Genomic DNA, 19462 nt, shown 5'->3' on the forward strand with positions numbered 1-19462 from the left:
TTGATGATTGACATATTTATTAGTTTGATATCTTAACATACAGGCTAGGGTTTGACAACAGTAACATACCTATTACTTATACAGAAATGAACCACCAGCAGCCACGTCCTTTACAAAAGGCTTCTGACCTCAGAGAGCGCACGCACGCACACACACACACACACACACACACACGTATGGGTCAGATGTGGTGTTGGGGTGAAGGTATGATGTAACCCTGTACACACAACTAGTTAGCTTTTTCAAACCCTGACTCAGGGTGGATTCCTCTCCCAGTCCCAAAACTAGCCCATTTCATTTGTCTCTACCCTCCACACCTTCCCTATATGCTTCTCCTGAACCTCAGCCTTTACCACTTACACAACCCCTTTTAATCCCCTGGACACTTCTGAGGAAGAAGACTATCTCTTATAGGATTGAGACCCAGCCCACTCTGGAAGACACTTTGGCATCACGATCTGTGGATAAAAGCCCATCATATAACAGTTATTTAAAAATCGTAATATTTGTAACGGATTCCTTTAAGTCAAACATCTCAGCTGTGAGGAAAAACCTTGGTGGTTGTGACACCATCACAAAATGCTTTAAAAACATAAAACCACATAACATTAAGGACATGCTGAGAGAAAGGAGGGAGAGAGAGAGCTCTTTTGATACTGATGGGATGATAGAACATGATTGTAGCATAGATGCAGTAAAGAGATCAATTGAACTTGACCAAAATAATGGAATAATGCCATGGAAATGCGTCGGGGAAAGATCACGAGTCTCTAAAAGTATAATGCTTGTATGGATGTCAACATGTTCATATCATCGTTACCAATCAACTGCATTACAGTTAAAAACTAAATTTGACTACCTGACTTCTGTATGCTAGCTTTGATAACCAGCTTATGTGAGTTAGTATTTAGCAATCACAGACACCATTGGCGTTCCACGCAGCGAAATAACTCAAAATTGGACTTAAGCACCAACATTGTGGGCCTGTTACAATACAATAATCATGATATTTGTAATTGACGAATATCCACTTTGTTAGATCAAATTTGTTGAATGTGCACCAATCTGGTCAATGGAACATATGCATTCCATTAACTCCTTCACCAAAGCTATGTGAAAATGTATGTATATGGACATTTCCAATATATCAAACATGCGAACCCCCACCCGGGTGAAAGCATGTGGCAGGGTTACAGGGTCTGATGCTGGGGTAAAAACCAAAACACAGACGTCATTATTGCCTCATTTCAACACACACACACACACACACACACACACACAGCAAACCGCTTTCCGATACATCTGAATTGATACCAAAAATAGATAAGTGTTTATTTATATACTGTTTACATAATACGTTTACATTATACCACAACCTAATACAGGTTCAAATGTCACAATATTACATTTACACAGCTCTGTGGAAGGGTGTGACTGTTTGTGTGTGTGCTCAGGTAGTGGTGTATGTCTGACACTTTGTGTGTGTGCGTGCTCAGGTAGTGGTGTGAGATATATAGTCTCTTCTGTGTATGTGTACTGAGTATGTGTGTGTATTCATGCTGTGTGTGTTTGTGTGATGTCACACAGGTGTGCTTTCATCACATCCACAGGACTGCTCTTTTAACCTGAGAATATATCCCAAATCTTCCACACGCAAGCGAAGAGACAGCACAGACAATCAATATTTTCACTACTTGTAATAGTCCACACAAAGAGAGAAAGATAGTGGTTGATTTTCATAATCATTCTGGATTTTTCTATAATAAAATGATTGAGTCAAATAAATTAAACTAGGAATACATTTTTAGAACACATTTTGGCTTTTAGAATCTTAGTCAGTACTGACTACCCATTCGCCTCCTCCCCAGGCCTCAGACTTTGCTCTGGGCTGAGGATGACTACAGCGGGAGTAGAGTATCTCGTCTCTCTACTCAACAAAGAGCTTAAGTTAAGTGCAAAAAAAAAAAAAAAACACCCAGCTGGAGAGATAAGAACAAACAAGACTACATAAAGCTGGATCATGTGCGTGTGCTAGAGCTGAACGATAGCCCACAAAAATGAATAGCCATTTTTTTAAACCAAATATTGCGATTTGACTCGTGATGAAGATCAAAACACTTGGGTGAACTGTTGGAATCATAGAAACACAATGACGTACAGTACCAGCAAAAAGTTTGGATACACCTACTCATTCAAGGGTTTTCTTTATTTTCTACATTGTAGAATAACAGTGAAGACGTCAAAACTATGAAGTAACACATATGGAATCGTGAAGTAGCCAAAGAAGTGTTAAATCAAAATATATTTTAGATTCTTCAAAGTAGCCACCCTTTGTCTAAATGACAGTGTTACACACTCTTTGCATTCTCTCAACCAGCTTCATGGAGGTAGTCACCAGGAATACTTTTCCAACAATCTTGAAAGAGTACCCACATATGCGAAGCACCTGTTGGAGCTTTCCAGTGTAGAAAAATAGTAAAAATGAAGAAAACCCCTTGAATGAGTAGGTATGTCAAAATGTTTGACTGGGTACTGTATATTAGGAAGCAACGTGGTAAGAAGCATCGTTCTTGTTTATAACAATCTGTTGACTGCATTTGACAGAGGAGGAGGAACTGCGCTGCTTGATTGACAGGGGGGAGTGTCTTGGTGTGAGTGGGAATATGCCGCAAGAGGGATGCCAGAGTAAACTATAAAAACTTTCCTTATGCAGCGTTTTAAAAATATTGCTTGCAATTTTGGATGTTGAGACAAGGACATTGCACATGTCAATATTGCGATGTCGATGTGAATTTGATTAATTGTGCAGCACTAACGTGCACACACACACACACACACACACACACACACACACACACACACACACACACACACACACACACCCCAGTGTGTAGTGTGGTGATAGGTGTGTAGGAGAGACTTCAGCAGAAGGGCAGGGACAAACATCACATTAATCTGTTTATTGGTTGTTGGTGTTTAGGAGCTGTGGTCTGGATTCTGAACTGGCTTTTCTCTTCTGCTTTTTGTCCCGCTCATCCACCATAGTTGTCCTTGACACGGACCAATGACAGGGCAGCACTGCTCACAAATACAGGATGTTGCATGGCATAGAGTGTTGTTGGGAAGTGGAGTGTGGTTGTGTTAGCTAGGGAATGGAGTGTGTATGTGTGTGAGTGTCGTGGTAGCGCAGTACTAGGCCGGTCCGTTTGCTGAGGGTGTCTCTCTGTGGGGAGAGTGGAGGGGGTGGTGTCAGTGAAGAAGCAGGTACACAACACAGACAGACAGAAACACACTTACTTTGTGACGGTGGCAGGCCGATCTGTGAGAGGAGCAGCTGTGGCATTAAGCGGGTCTTCTCCACCCATCACCCTCTTTTTCTCCTTTTCCTTCTCTTTCATGTCAACCTCACTGTAAAATGTAAAAAGGCACAACTAAGAACATCTTGGTTGTGTCTCAAATAGCAGCCTATTTCTTGTACAGGGCACTGTTATTAGACAGAGCCCTATGTGGCAGGCCTATGTGGTTCTGGCCAAAAGTAGTGCACTATATAGGACTTTCTAGCCTTTTCAGATTTGCCCCTTGTAGACCTAGAGTAGAGGCATAGTGATAGGGTCAGAGAGGAACGGAGGGATGTCCAGCCAAAGGTCACACACATACAGTTAGTTATCATGCAGCTGCACACAAAGTTCAATGCCTTATTAACAGAATTAACCTGTGGTCAACACATACCATTGGTTTTTGGTCTACAAAGTGTTGTACACTCTAACACACTCCCAATGCAACAAACTCCACAGGCAACACTCAGTGGTTGGAGACCTCATACACTACATAAGGAGGACAGGGGAGGAAATGGGGGAGTGGAGGAAAGTGGAGTGGAATTGGGGGATTGGATGAGAGAGGAGAGGAAATTAGAGAGGAGAGGAAGAGAAGGAAAGGAGGTGGGAGGGATGAGTATTGGGACGGTGGGAAGGAGAGAAGGTAAGATGAGATGAGTTGTGTGGACAGTAAGGCAGAGAGGGGAACATACTCAGACCAGGCACCAGAATGAATTAGTTGGGAGGGGCCGTTGATTTCCATAGGAGGGCATGTTTTTTCACGGGACCTACCATCTGTGCACGTGCTTCTGCGTTCACTATTTTTTGAATGGATGTAATAGTAAAGACCATAGGCAGCTGGTGAGTTTTAAGTCTGGGGACGCTTACAATTTATCCTACCAATCTGTGAACCAGTTATGATTATTTTTACATGCGCATTTTTCATGGAAAAGTTTAATTTAAAAAATGTTTGTTTCTCAAAATCATTGTCACGTGGTTAATCATAAAAGTAAAGTTATAAAAATCAAAAAATTTAAAATTACACTATTGGGAAAGCACAAGCCTCTGCCATATTGACACATTGATTCACCGTGATCCACTTGCGGCTAAAGAAATGAGAGCATAACTCAGATGCAGCAGTAGGCCTATAACTTCCATCGTCAATTAAGTCAAATACATAGGCCGACAAATAAAAACAGCAGAAAATATCCTGATGAAAATTCTGGTTCTTTCAAATCACATTCATCTCTTTGTTCTGCCTCCCTTTCTATCCGTCTTGAACTATTGCAAGTGAAGTGCAACATTCTAGGAACCCGAAAGGTTACTGGTTCAAATCCCCGAGCTGACTAGGTGAAACATCTGCCAATGTGCTCTTGAGCAAGGCACTTATCCCTAACCACAGAGTTGTGTGAGCTCGGGACAGTCAGCTGTTTATGACATTTCCACTGGGATCATCAGATCGTGATATTTAGCTCTTTCACACGGCTTGGTGGTAAGCGAGGAGTGTTGGAAAGATATTTCAAATACTGAGGAACTATCATTCGCAATGGATGCTAAAAAACAGACTGTGACTTGTGAGGTGAAGAAAAAAAAAAAAAGAAGTGGTGCACATGGTGAGTTAAGATAATCAGAAATAAGACACTGCCAAATGAGCACTTTCCTACATTCAGTGCATTTGGAAAGTATTCAGACCCCTTGACTTAACACATTTTGTTTACGTTACAGCCTTATTCTAAATTGGATTCAATTTTTTTTTGACCCCATCAACCTACACACAGCCCATAAATGACAAAGCGAAAACAGGTTATTCAAAATCTTTGCAAATTTCTTAAAAAAACAAAAACAGAAATATCTTACCTAAGTATTCAGACCCTTTGCAATGAGACTAAATTGAGCTCAGGTGCATCATGTTTCCATTGATCATCCTTGAGATGTGGTAAATTCAATTGATTGGGCATGATTTGGAAAGGCACACTCCTGTCTATATACAGTACAAGTCAAGTTTGGATACGCCTACTCTCATTCAAGGGTTTTTCTTTAATTGTACTATTTTATACATTGTAAAATAATAGTGAAGACACCAAAACTATGAAATAACACATATGGAATCATGTAGTAACCAAAAAAGTGTTTAGATTCTTCAAAGTAGCCACCCTTTGCCTTGACAGCTTTGCACACTCTTGGCATTCTCTCAACCTGTTTCACCTAGAATGCTTTTCCAACTGTCTTGAAGGAGTTCCCACATGTGCTGAGCACCTGTTGGCTGGTTTTCCTTCACTCTGCGGCCCAACTCATCCCAAACCATCTCAATTGGGTTGAGGTTGGGTAATTGTGGAGGCCAAGTCATCTGATGCAGCACTCCATCCCTCTCCTTCTTGGTCAAATAGCCCATACACAGTCTGGAGGTGTGTTGGGTCATTGTCCTGTTGAAAAACAAATGGATAGTCCCACTACACGCAAACCAGATGGGATGGCGTATTGCTGCAGAATGCTGTTGTAGCCATGCTTAAGTGTGCCTTGAATTCTAAATAAATCACTGACAGTGTCACCAGCAAACACCCCCACACCATCTCACCACCACCTCCGTGCTTCACGGTGGGAACCACACATGCGGAGATCATCCGTACACCTACTCTGCGTCTCACAAAGACACGGAGGTTGGAACCAAAAATCTCAAATTTGGACTCATCAGACCAAAGGACAGATTTCCCCCAATCTAATGTCCATTGCTTGTGTTTGTTTGCCCAAGCAAGTCTTTTCTTATTGGTGTCCGTTAGTAGTGGTTTCTTTGCAGCTATTCAACCACGAAGGCCTGATTCATGCAGTCTCCTCTGAACAATTGATGTTGAGATGTCTGTTACCTGAACATTTATTTGGGCTGCAATTTCTGAGGCTGGTATCCTCTGCAGCAGAGGTAACTCTGGGTCTTCCTTTCCTGTGGCAGTCCTCATGAGAGACAGTTTCATCATAGCGCTTGATGGTTTTTGTGACTTCACTTGAAGAAACTTTGAAAGTTCTTGACATTTTCTGGATTGACTGACCTTCATGTCTTAAAAGTAATAATGGACTGTCATTTCTCTTTGCTTATTTGAGCTGTTCTTGCCATAATATAGACTGGGTCTTTTACCAAATAGGGCTACCTTCTGTATATACAAACCCTGCCTTGTTACAACACAAGTGATTGTCTCAAATGCATTGAGGAAAGAAATTCCACAATTTAACTTTTAACCGGTTGAGCTAACATGCGCTAATGTGATTAGCATGACAATTGTAAGTAACAGCAAACTTTCCAGGACAGACATGTCTTATATGGGTAGAAAGCTTAAATTCTTGTTAATCTAACTGCACTGTCCAATCTACAGTAGCTATTACAGTGAAAAAATACCATGCCATTGTTTGAGGAGAGTGCACAACAACAAATGCCAACTGGTTTGATACATTCACCTCTGAAGGTAAATAATGTACTTAGTAATCTTGCTCTGATTTTTCATCCAGAGGGTCCCAGAGATAAAAGTTAGCATAGTTTTGTTTGATAAAAATCTATTTTTATATTAAAATGTAGTAACTGGGTTCTACAGTTTGAACCCCTGCTGTCTCTGGCTCCACACCCACCCCGCCCGGCCATCTAGATGAGTGAAAGTCAGTGTATGAGCTAATGATCCATCATGTAGGACATTACTGGGAGTGTGTACACTTAAATGTTGTATTACCTTATCATTTTTGTATATTCTCTATAGTTATGTACTTGAAAATGTATCAATTGACCAATTCAGCACATTTGGGCAAACTTGATACTAAATATTGTCCAGTATTGCAATGCGTCACTGGATCAACCTGAAATTTTGCACACACTGCTGGCATCTAGTGGCCAAAACCTAAATTGCACCTAAACAGCAAAATTATATTATGGCCTTTCTGGATGGAACAAAAACAATTTTGAAAACGCATGTTTTTTTGTTTGTATTATCTTTTACCAGATCTAATGTGTTATATTCTCCGACATTAATTTCACATTTCTAAACTTTAAAGTGTTTCCTTTCAAATGGTATCAAGAAAATACATATCCTTGCTTCAGGTTCTGAGCTGCAGGCAGTTAGATTTAAGTATGTCATTTAAGGGGAAAATTTGAAAAAAATAAAGGGTCCAATCCATAAGGGGTGTTAACAAGGCACATTATTTCAAATGCATTCTAGGTGACAACCTCATGAAGCTGGTTGAGAGAATGCCAAGAGCGTGCAAAGTTGTCATCAAGGCAAAGGATGGCTACTTTGAAGAATATGAAATATATTTTGATTTGTTTAACACTTTTTTGGTTACTACATGATTCCATGTGTTATTTTATAGTTTTGATGTCTTCAATATTATTCTACAATGAAGAAAATAGTCTAAATAAATAAAAACCCAGTGTCCAAACTTTTGACTGGTACTGTAGTTGACAGTGCATGTCAGAGCAAAAACCAAGTCATGAGGTCGAAGGAATTGTCTGTAGAGCTCCGAGACAAGATTGTGTCGAGGCACAGATCTGTGGAAGAGTACCAAAAAATGCCTGCAGCATTGAAGGTCTCCATCATTCTTCAATTGAAGAAGTTTGGAACCACCAAGACTCTTCCTAGAGCTGGCCGCCTGGCCAAACTGAGCAATCGGGGGAGAAGGGCCTTGGTCAGGGAGGTGACTAAGAACCCGAAGGTCACTCTGACAGAGCTCCAGAGTTACTCTGTGGACATGGGAGAACCTTCCAGAAGGACATGGGAGAACCTTCCAGAAGGACAATCATCTCTGCAGCACTCCACCAATCAGGCCTTTATGGTAGAGTGGCCAGACGGAAGCCACCCCTCACTTAAATAACTCTACCTACATGTACATATTATCTCAGTTTATAGCACCGCTACTGTTATTTACTGCTGCTCTTTAATGATTTGTTATTCTTACTTTTGGGGGGGGGGGGGGATTTTCTTAAAAATGCATTGTTGGTTAAGGGCTTGTAAGTAAGCATTTCACTGTAAGGTCTACACCTGTTATATTCGGCATGTGACAAATACAATATGATTTGACATAACAGCCCACTTGGAGTTTGCTAAAAGGCACCTAAAGGACTCGGACTATGAGAAACAAGAATCTTTGGTCTGAACTCGTCGGCCTGAATGCCAAGCGTCATGTCTGGAGGAAACCTGCCACCATCCCTACAGTGAAGCATGGTGATGGCAGCCTCCAACCTGACAGAGTTTGAGAGGATCTGCAAGAGAAGGGAGAAACTCCCCAAATACAGGTGTGCCAAGTTTGTAGCGTCATACCCAAGAAGACAAAGCTGTAATCGCTGCCAAAAGGTGATTCAACAAAGTACGGAGTAAAAGGTCTGAATAGTTATGTAATTGTGATCAGTTTAAAAAAATATCTATTTGCAAAAATGTCTAAAACCTTTTTTTGCTTTGTCATTATGGTGTATTGTGTGTAGATTAATGAGGCACTGTCACATAACAAAATGTGGGAAAAAGTGAAGGGGTCTGAATTATTTCCAAATGCACTGTATATACCTGGTGAAGCCAGCTCTCTCGTTCTTGACATTCATGTTAAGTCTGATGGTCTCTAGTCCGGCGGTTGTGACGATGGTCTCTGTAGTGACCATTTCCTTGGATACTATCTCCATAGTAACAGATTCAGTCTTTTCCTCCTCTTCCTCGCTGTCTGAGCCTCCTGATGAAGAGGTGTCTGATGCTACCAGGGGAGCCTTCCTTGCCACACACACACTCCACACACATGCTGCAGAGAAAACACACACGGTTATACACATATGCTCTGCAAAGTGAACACACTTTGCATTAGGAACACCTGCTCTTTCCATGACAGACTGACCAGCTATGATCACTCATTGATGTCACTTGTTAAATCCACTTCAATCAGTGTAAATGAAGGGGAGGAGACAGGTTAAAGAAGGATTTTTACATCTTGAGACAACTGAGACATGGATTGTGTATGTGTGCCATTCAGAGTGTGAATGGGCAAGACAAAAGATTGAAGTGCCTTTGAACTGGGTATGTTAGTAGGTGCCAGGCACACCGGTTTAAGTGTGTTAAGAACTACAACACTGCTGGGTTTTTCAACAATTCCTGTGTGTATCAAGAATGATCCACCACCCAAAGGACATCCAGCAAACTTGAAAACTATGGGAAGCATTGGAGTCAACATGGGCCAGCATCCCTGTGGAACACTTTCGACACCTTGTAGAGTCCATGCCCCGACGAATTGAGGCGGTTCTGAGGACAAAGGGGGGTGCAACTCAATATTAGGAAGGTGTTCCTAATGTTTTGTACACTCAGTGTACACAAACACAACTCACAATGCAGGGAGAGCACACACAGACTTACGGTTCATTCCCTGGCTGGGTTTAGTTTTGTCTGACCCACAGATCTCCGAGTCCACTGGGGAGGTGCACCTCAAACCTGTCTCTGAACTGAACACACACGTGTCAGAATATAATCCTATACATGAGAAGCAGAAGGTTAAAAAAAGATGGGCTGAAACGTGGCTGCACTCACCAGCAAAACGGCTGAAAGTCAGTGAACTTGGCCCAGCCCTTCTCAGCCTCTGTAGTTACAGGCTGTGGGGCGGGGCTTCCCCATGCGTCTACGCCCACTCCAGGCTTGGGGGTGGGGCTACCCCATGGGTCCACGCCCACTCCAGGCTTGGGGGCGGGGCTACCCCATGGGTCCACGCCCACTCCAGGATTGGGGGCGGGGCTACCCCATGGGTCCACGCCCACTCCAGGATTGGGGGCGGGGCTACCCCATGGGTCCACGCCCACTCCAGATGAGGGGGAGTTAAAGTTCACCTCCCCGAAACTAGCCGCCCAGCCAGGGCCTGAGAGAAACGACAACTCAGTAAGCACCAGACACTCAAACAAAACAGGCAGAAACTTATACTACCACAGCAACACACAACCAAAGAAAACTAGAACCAGACACAATCACAAAAACACCCCACAAACAAAAACACTCCGCAGCAAACCCATGAAATACCCCCACCCACCCAAGCAGACCCGGGGTCAAATAGTTATCCTTACTCTGTGCAGTCTCCGTCTGGCTGATGTTCTTGCTGTGTTCAGTCTGACCTGTGACCTCATGAGGCACATCCCCCTCCTTTGTGTCAGAACCTGTTGACTTATCAGGAGTATCGCTCATCCCATCACTCTGAGCCGATCCAACAGACGTCTGTGGCCCCCCAAACCTGAGAAACCAAGAGAGAGCATTACTTGTGTGTCTGTATGTAGATCTGCTGTCTAAAATGGATCACTCTGTTTTCAAAGAATTTTCCTGAGCAGCAGGAAATGCAAATTCTAGTGTATTCAAGACTTAAAAAGGCTTCTAAAGTTTGTTACTTTAAAATGTCAGATTTGATTTACCTTAATAAAAAAAAAATTATTAACCCACAAACATTTCCATTAACTATAATCCACATTTCCTGTTGAAGGATTATTTTCCTGCTGTGAGATGCAGGCTCAAATTAAGATAGCATATATGTAGGCCTGTGTGTGTGTGCATAGTCCTGGAGTGTTGTATTGTTAATCTGAGTTTGTGTGTACCTGGTCCTAGACTTGGTGTGCGTAGTATAGTTGATCTCTCTCTCCTCCCAGATGTCTTCTTCCTCGCTGTCATCAAACAACTGGATCTTCTCTTTAGTGCAGGCCTCAAATGCTGCAGTCTTAGCCTGTGAGTGTACGCAAACACAACAATGTATGCGTATAGATTCCCTGCATGACTGTACGCCAAGACCATTTTAGGTAATGACAGACAGTAAATTTCAAAAATGGAAGCGCATATGAGGTAGAGGCTATTGACTCAGTCACTCACAGTGTCCTCTGTGTCCACGTTGAAGTTGATCTCTTTGATCCGGTCAAAGGTGGCGCTGCAGCACAGAACATACACACTCAGTCACAATCAAGTCAGAACCACTTAGGGAACTTAATGTCGCGTTTGTGCGTCTTACCTGATGTTGTCGCCGTGTTCTGAGAACTCGTCGTCATTGAAGCCAAACTGATCCACAAAGTTAGCAGTCATCTGCTGGATCTGGTAGTCTGAGAATGTCTGTAAGATATCAGCCATATAAAACAGAACTAGATCATGGTAGCTACCAGGACAGAGTAGGAGCAGTAGATGACTATCTCTAAATTCATGTGTGTGTGTGTGTACCTGTTGCAGTGACAGCTCTTTGGGGAAGGGACTCTGTCGGTCATCGTCTTCACTGGAGGAGCGCAGGTTGTGAGACACCTGGAACACACAAAAGCCAGGGGTTTTACATATGTATACTGAACAAAAAATAAACGTAAGTTGTAAAGTGTTGGTCCCATGATTCATGAGCTGAAATAAAAGATCCCAGAATTGTATTTCTTATTTCTCAAATTGAATGTTAATTTCTCTACCATAAGCTGCTTCCAACGTCATTTTAGACAATCTGGTGAACCGGCCTCACAACCGCAGACCACGTGTAACCACGCCAGCCCAGGACCTCCACATCCGGCTTCTTCACCAGCTGGATCATCTCAGACCAGCCACCCGGACAGCTGATGAAACTGAGGAGTATTTCTATATGTAATAAAGCCGTTTTGTGGGGAAAAATAATTTGGATTGGTTGGGCCTTACTCCCTAGTGGGTGGGTCTATGCCCTCCCAGGCCCACCAATGGCTGCGCTCCAGCCCAGTCATGTGAAATCTATCGATTAGGACCAAATGTATTTATTTAAATTGACTGATTTCCTTATATGAACTGAAAACTGTTAGAAAAGTCTTCGAAATTGTTGCATTTATATTTATGGTTTGCAGAGTTCCCCCTATATTCATTTAGCTGCTAAACTGTTGAAAAATAAAATATTTTATATAAAAAAATAAAAAACACCGCGTTCGGAAAGTATTCAGACCCCTTGACTTTTTCCAAATGTTGTTACGTTACAGCCTTATTCTAAAATGAATTAAATGTTAAAAAAAAAAAATCTCAATCTACACACAATACCCCATAATGACAAAGCGAAAACAGGTTAAATGTTTTTGTAAATTTATAAAAATACCTTATTTACATAAGTATTCAGACCCTTTGCTATGAGACTGGAAATTGAGCTCAGGTGCATCCTGTTTCCATTGATCATCCTTAAGATGCTTCTACAACTTTGAGTCCACCTCTGGTAAATTCAATTGATTGGACACGATTTGGAAAAGCACACACCTGTCTATATAATAAGGTCCCACAGTTGATAGTGCACGTTGGAGCAAAAACCAAACCATGAAGTCGACGGAATTGACAGTAGAGCTCAGAGAGAGGATTGTGTCGAGGCACAGATCTGGGGAACAGTACCAAAACATTTCGGCAGCATTGAAGGCCCCCAAGAAGACAGTGGCCTGGAACCACCAAGACTCTTCCTAGAGCTGGACACCCAGCCAAACTGAGCAATCAGGGGAGGAAGGCCTTGGTCAGAGAGGTGAACAAGAACCGGATGGTCACTGACAGAGCTCCAGAGTTCCTCTGTGGAGATGGTTGTCCTTCTGGAAGGTTCTACCATCTCTGCAGCACTCCGCCACTCAGGCCTTTATGGTAGAGTGGCCAGACGGAAGCCACTCCTCAGTAACTGGCACCGCCGCCCACTTGGAGTTTGCCAAAAGGCACCTAAAGGACTCTCAGACCATGAGAAACAAGGTTCTTTGGCCTGAATGCCAAACATCACATCTGGAGGAAACTTGGCACCATCCCTACGATGAAGCATGGTGGTGGCAGCATCATGCTCGGGGGATGTTTTTCAGTGGCAGAGACTGGGGAAACTAGTCAGGATCGAGGGAAAGATGAATGGAGCAAAGTACAGAGAACCTTGATGAAAACATGCTCCAGAACGCTCAGGACCTCAGACTGGGTTCACCTTCCAACAGGACAATGACACTATGCACACAGCCAAGACAACACAGGAGTGGCTTCGGGACAAGTCTCTGAATGTCCTTGAGTGGCCCAGCCAGAGCCCGGACTTGAACCCGATCAAGAGCCCTGAAAATAACTGTGCAGCGACACTCCCCATCCAACCTGGCAGAGCTTGACAGGATCTGCAAAGGGATAAACTCCCCAAATACAGGTGTGCCAAGCTTCTACCCAAGAAGACTCAAGGCTATAATCACTGCCAAAGGTGCTTCAACAAAGTACTGCGTAAAGGGTCTGAATACTAATGTAAATGTCATATTTCAGTATTTCAAAATAAAAAAAAATACATTTTTTGCAAACAAAAAAATAAGAAAAAAAAAGTTTGCTTTGTCATTATGGGGTATTGTGCGTCGATTGATGATAAACTATTTAATACGTTTTAGAATAAGGCTGTAACATAACAAAATGTGGAAAAAGTCAAGGGGTCTGAATACTTTCCGAATGCACGTACAATGCAGTCGGCAAGTACTCAGACCCCTTGACTTTTTCCACATTTTGTTATGCTACAGCCTTATACTAAAATGGATTAAGTTTGTTGTTGTCCCTCAATCTACACACAATATATCTGCCGAGACGCGCTTTTAAATGGATAGTCGTTGGCTTATTGACAAAGTCCCCCGCTTGTAGCAATCTACACCCCCCCCCCCCGGGCTACCCTTGCCACCACTCCTGAAAAAAATGCTAGGGGAAATACTGGTGTGCATTTGTGTGAGCAGGTATGTGTACCAGGTCTACAGTGTTCTTCCTGTTGGTCTCTGTCAGGGCCTGGTCTACAAAGCTCTCCCAGCGCCCCCTGCAATCCTTAGGCAGCTCTGCAACACAGACAGTAGAGAACTTCACACATACACTTTACAATAAGCTTGCTATGTCCGTAGGCCTAAGTAACACACACAGCCCTACCTGTAATAAGGTTGCTGATCTGGGTGCGGACTGGTCCTTTCTCCATGTTACAGACTACAGTATTGGCGATTCTTGTCAGGTGACCCATGTAGCCTCTCCTCATGCCCCCCTCTGCCCTGAGAACACACACATTCATGAGAAAATGTAACATGGACAATTAACGTTTATAAATGTAACAACCTACACTCGTGACACACTATTACACACCAATCACAGATGACAAAACAGGAGCAAAAACAGCTGAACTTTAACAGTTTGAGGGCTCCATTAACAAACCTAACGCTGTGGTAAATCTAAGCGCTGGCAGAGCTTAATAGGTTCAGGGTGTGTCAGAAATATTTTTTTCTATTTTCACAGAGGGAATTATGAGCGCAATAGCTGGCGGTGGCATGAAATGGCTGGGTTTTGATGAATAAACAAGTTGTCGGTGTGATGAGGGCTTGGCCACTCACTGGCCAATCAACATGTTCCATGGCTTAATACTGAATGTGTTTTGTTTCATCAACACCAATTCGTCTGGGGGCACAGAATATTCTCATCCTGGTCTATAGTGGATTGATACTACAGTTTATTAAATAGCAACAGTAAAAAAAAATGTTTTATTATTATTATTTTGTTTTAATCCAGTGTTTGCTCAATAGCCTGTTTGGAGTGTTGGTGGTCAATGTTCCAATTCTCTTCAACGAGCCTAACCAAGCCTACGTCTTTACGCATTGCACTTCTCCTAAAATAAAAAAAAATACTAGACTCTCATAAATTGTATGTGTGAGGAACGTTCTCAATATAACCTACGCCTACCGTTGATATTGCATTATAGGACAGAATAATTTAATTAAGTCTAGAGTGCGTCTTTGGTAACCAAATGAGGCACTCTTTGGAGATGGATACTCAAACAAGCAAAATTAACTCAGACGAATAGACCATTTAAACACCTTTAATGGAAGGCTACTTTGCAAGGCCAGGATAAAAAAACAACGCATTGCTGTTGAACCAGCCTTAGTAGCCTCGGGTAAGGGCAGCCTATGGAGGGCTTGATATCAAACAAAACAAGCAATCTGTTTATTAAAACACCAACAATATTTCTAAATCGGACGGGGTCAGAAGCATTATATCATAAAATCGCTTCTTTCGTTCCATGGCACAATGTACACACGTAGGCCTAAATGGCTTTACTCATAACATTCGCATGACTATACAAAATACAATTGTATCGTTGCTTATGTGCGAGGCAGATTCTCAAACAAATCTGCCGTTGATATGGCATTATAGGAGGACTGAATAGTTTGGAGGAGCATGTCTTTGGGAATCGGGTGAAGGGCGCTCTTTGAAAATGGAGATGGATAGCATGAGGGCAAAAACCTAAAATATTTCAAAGCACTCTCAGTAGACCATTTAGAAGCCTTCATTCATAGGCTACTTGGCTAATGGCCAGGATAAAAAGATGCACCTATGCGATGCTGCTAAACCAACTTTGATTAAGGGGAGGGTAGGTTATGCTTGGTCTTTAAATAAAATTGTTTTATTATGTTTGTAAATACGAGATTCACCGGCACATCCCTCTTCCATGGGCACTGTGCATTATGGCTGGTAAGGCTGCACTTCCACTCTCAAAATCCATGTCATTATTAACTGCATTACCCTTAAGACATGCTTTTTGTGGGTCTTAAAACGTCCCATTAGCGCTGCATGAAGTATTCACTTTTGCGCTTGTTTTTAAATGACACACCTCAAATATTGCCACCCCTCCTCGCGCTAATGTTAGACAGGTAAATTGCCGAACCTGGCGTTAGGGCTGGAAAATGCCACTGCACCAGTATTTACATTACAAAATTGCAAACTAATGTGCGTTTGACACTTGCGCCTCCTTAGGGCTCTATTTTCTCCGGCACTGAGTGTCTTACTGAGTCTTATCATTCTCCTCCCAGGCCTCCATTATCCTCTGAACCAGACGACAGTCCTGAAACAACTACAGATGGAGAGAAAGAAAGAAAGAGTGAGGGAGAGGGAGACCTTGAGAGAGAATATGTTACAGAGAAACACAGGCAGGCAGAGACACGTACATGGGTCACCAGTGGGTTATGTGTGGAGATGTCAGGAGGAACCGAGGTGAGTGGTGGTTTGGGGCCAGGCAAGGCCTGCTTTTCCTGGGGCTCCTGCTGAAGCCTGGGCTTTTCCTGGGTCAGGAGGCTGCCCTGAGGATTCTCCTCCTGGGGAAACATGGATTTTTCCTGGGCCACAAAGCTGGCCTGGGGAATGTCCTCCAGGGGAACCAAGGGCCTTTCCTGGATAACCAGGCCAACCTGGGGCCTCTCCTCCTGAGCAGAGTGGCTGAGGATGGCTGCCACACACAGTTCCACTTGGAAGTGCAGGAAGTTGTTCCAGGTGTACTTAAAGAACAGGTCCTGCAACACACAACACAAACAGGTTAACAGATAAAATATGTATACAAACCAGGACATGGTGTGTGTGAGTGTACTCACCAGTAGGAGGTTTATGGTCTGGAGTCTGCAGAGCTCCAGTGTGACGGTGTTGTTATAAATCGTGTCGTCAAAACAGGTGTAATAACTCATATTAGTGGTCTGTAGTAGGGAGGCCATTAGTCTGGCCACATGGAGACGACAGTTACCCAGTGGCACCTCCAACACACCTAGACTGGTCAGCATGGGGGTCCGCTAGAAACACACGCACATAGACACAGGTGTAATTTAGTTTTATGATGTGATGAATAGCTGACATTACAGCTCCAAGAATGTATAACAGATAACACCGCAAGACTGGAAGGGTGACATAGTCAGAGAATACAGGATGTGTGCATGTTGAAGGTGTGCATGTGTCTGTAGGCGGTATACTGAGGTACTTGGAAATAGCCACAAGATGGTTTTTCAATACCATCAACAACATTACAACTATTTATTTGAAGTTTTTCCCCAATACATTTTTATATACTTAAGTAAATACCTGCAGTCAACTTGTGCAATATGTTAAGAGATAAAGCAGATCGCGTTCTTCATTTCACCGGTCACATTACATTATGAAGCTTACCTTAGTTCCACAGAACAGTTGAGCCATCTGTTTGTTTGTAAATAGCACAACGGGAGAAAGCGGGAGCAGGTTGAGTCCAGCTGTGTATTGACAGGCGTCGCGTTTTATATTGAAAGTTGTGTTTTTTTGCTTCAATAGAGTGATCAGGGACGTGCAACTAAAGTTATCCATCACAGAAAATACATCAGTGCAACACATTTGGCAGGAAATAGCTTAATTTTCATCAGATGACAACAGAAGTGCTACTCTATTTGGCCGGCAGCCACATAAGTAAATGAGCTTACAATGAAAAAGCATGGTATTTTTTTGCAAAAATAATGCATGGCCGCCATATTTCTAAAGTTTATTTATAGAAAGAATGTAGCCAGCTACATTTCCTAATGTTTTGTTTTAAGTTAATCTAGCATTTTACCTGAGAAAGTTAATCTGGCTACACAGAGAAAAGTACCGGTAAAAGTAGCTACACATCAGTCAGAGTGCTGTCTGGTCATAGAATGCCGGTTCGTTTGTGAATTCTCATCCGAGTGGAGAAGTGCAACTGAAGCACAAAATGTGTCTGATGCCGAGCAGAAATTACAATAAGAAGCATTTTAGATCTGCGTCGACAAAACGCAGCAAGATATTTCTGCATTGCATCTTTTTTCCTACATGAAAAACACACTATTTTACACTGCTGCTACTGTTAATCATCTATGCATTGTCACTTTAACTATACACCTATATATTACCTCAATTAGCCCAACTAACCAGTGCCCCCGCACATTGACTTTGTACCGGTACCACCTGTATAAAAATTCAAAAATTCGCTACTGTTACTTTCACTGTCCATTTCCTTTTTTTTTTCCTCCACTGATCTATTGTTTACCCAACCCTGTTGGTTAGGGCTTGTAAGTAAGCATTTCACTGTTGTATTCAGCACACGACAAATAAACTTTGATTTGATAGCAACCCCTAAGTTTAACTTGCTAGTTATGCAAGTAAGTGGCTAAATTAATAAGGTATTGGGGCATCATATCGTGTTAGCTTTCTGCCGTGTTTGAGAAGTCAAAGCCCTTTGGATGGGTTATCTGTACAGCTGCCAGTGCCATCTTAATTTCCTTGCATTTTCTTCTCTCCATTCTAGGCCTGTCTGTCCCCCCCCCCCTTCACCGGGCAGAGCAGGCAGGCCCAGTTGCCCTAGCGACTCCAGATACCACACAAACACAGCTTGTTCACATGCTGAATCCAGAGCCAGTACTGTCCTTCCTTCAGACAAGCATGCATCAAAACTTTGTTCCTTTGCACAATGTCTCCTGTTCACATTCACTTTGTAATGTCCAAACTCACCAAAAAGGACATTCAGTAGCTCCTACACAGACACACACACACATCTATAACTTTATGAGCTGGATTGTCTGTCTTTGCAATTTGTTTATTTTCATTTGCGCTCACTCACTATTACTTGTGCTAATTTTGTTAGCATTCTGGTAATAGACACCCGATGGGCTTTTTAAATGTTTTTGGTGCCCCCTTGTGCACTAATACCGTAAATCCCAGGATGAGAAAAGGACGGTATGACAATATGAAAATCTGGATACCACCCAACCCTGTGTGTGTGTGTGTGTGTGTGCTCGCGTGCGAGTTTACCCTGGGAGGATCCAGCAGTAGTTGGTGGTAGTGTTTGAGGTGGGGTTGGACAGCCTGCAGGATGCTGCTGACGACACACCTTTCATATCCCAGAACACACACATCCAGCACACCCTCCACTCTGGAACACACACACCAAAGACACAGTTAGGATTTGTGAAAATCTGTCAGTCAAAGAGGGGCTAGCCTGTGACCAAATTCCTACACATCCTATTCGGTAGGCTTTATATGAATGTGAGAATGGAACACCCACCCCGGCCTCCTGATCTCCAGTAGGGTGAGAAGGACTTGAGTTCCGTAGACGATGCAGCTCTCTGTGCTCTCGCCCACAAACATGTTGTCCAGCAGCTGACTTACACACTCCTGCCTGCAGGAACACACAGGACATTACAGGTAGGTAGGTGAGAGGGTGAGAGAGAGAGGGTGAGAGAGAGACTTACGACTCCAGCACGGCGAGCAGAGGGTCGGCCTCAGAGTTCTCTTGGAGCTGATTGGCCTGGTCTCTGCTCAGACGGATGATGTCACACACAGTCTGGGACGCATTCGACTGTCTCTGAAACACATTCGGCTACATTACTCCTCTGACAGCACTCTAGTCATCGGTAGATTGTGTGTGTGTGTGTGTGTGTGTGT

General features: G+C 42.9%; 1 protein-coding gene across 8 annotated transcripts in view; it reads right to left on the reverse strand.

Annotated features, from left to right (window-relative positions):
- Positions 1-19462, reverse strand: part of LOC115197248 (serine/threonine-protein phosphatase 6 regulatory subunit 2) — a 24212-nt gene continuing 4750 nt past the window's right edge. For 5 of the 8 annotated variants that reach the window (XM_029758611.1, XM_029758608.1, XM_029758610.1 and 2 more), the window contains 18 exons: positions 19270-19382; positions 19083-19196; positions 18830-18950; positions 16642-16833; positions 16222-16563; positions 16063-16127; positions 14162-14277; positions 13988-14073; positions 11498-11575; positions 11295-11392; positions 11159-11213; positions 10891-11015; positions 10372-10535; positions 9848-10169; positions 9677-9762; positions 8846-9071; positions 3298-3408; positions 2946-3223 (listed from right to left, as the gene is read on the reverse strand). In XM_029758611.1, coding sequence (XP_029614471.1) covers positions 3193-3223; positions 3298-3408; positions 8846-9071; positions 9677-9762; positions 9848-10169; positions 10372-10535; positions 10891-11015; positions 11159-11213; positions 11295-11392; positions 11498-11575; positions 13988-14073; positions 14162-14277; positions 16063-16127; positions 16222-16563; positions 16642-16833; positions 18830-18950; positions 19083-19196; positions 19270-19382 — 2445 coding nt within the window. In that variant the 3' untranslated portion in view covers positions 2946-3192. Of the gene's footprint in view, positions 459-2945; positions 3224-3297; positions 3409-8845; positions 9072-9676; positions 9763-9847; positions 10170-10371; positions 10536-10890; positions 11016-11158; positions 11214-11294; positions 11393-11497; positions 11576-13987; positions 14074-14161; positions 14278-16062; positions 16128-16221; positions 16564-16641; positions 16834-18829; positions 18951-19082; positions 19197-19269; positions 19383-19462 lie in introns of those variants that run through there. The other 3 variants (XM_029758614.1, XM_029758613.1, XM_029758612.1) reach the window with 3 other exon arrangements.

The sequence above is a fragment of the Salmo trutta genome, chromosome 7 (assembly GCF_901001165.1).
Source record: "Salmo trutta chromosome 7, fSalTru1.1, whole genome shotgun sequence".
NCBI lineage: Eukaryota > Metazoa > Chordata > Actinopteri > Salmoniformes > Salmonidae > Salmo > Salmo trutta.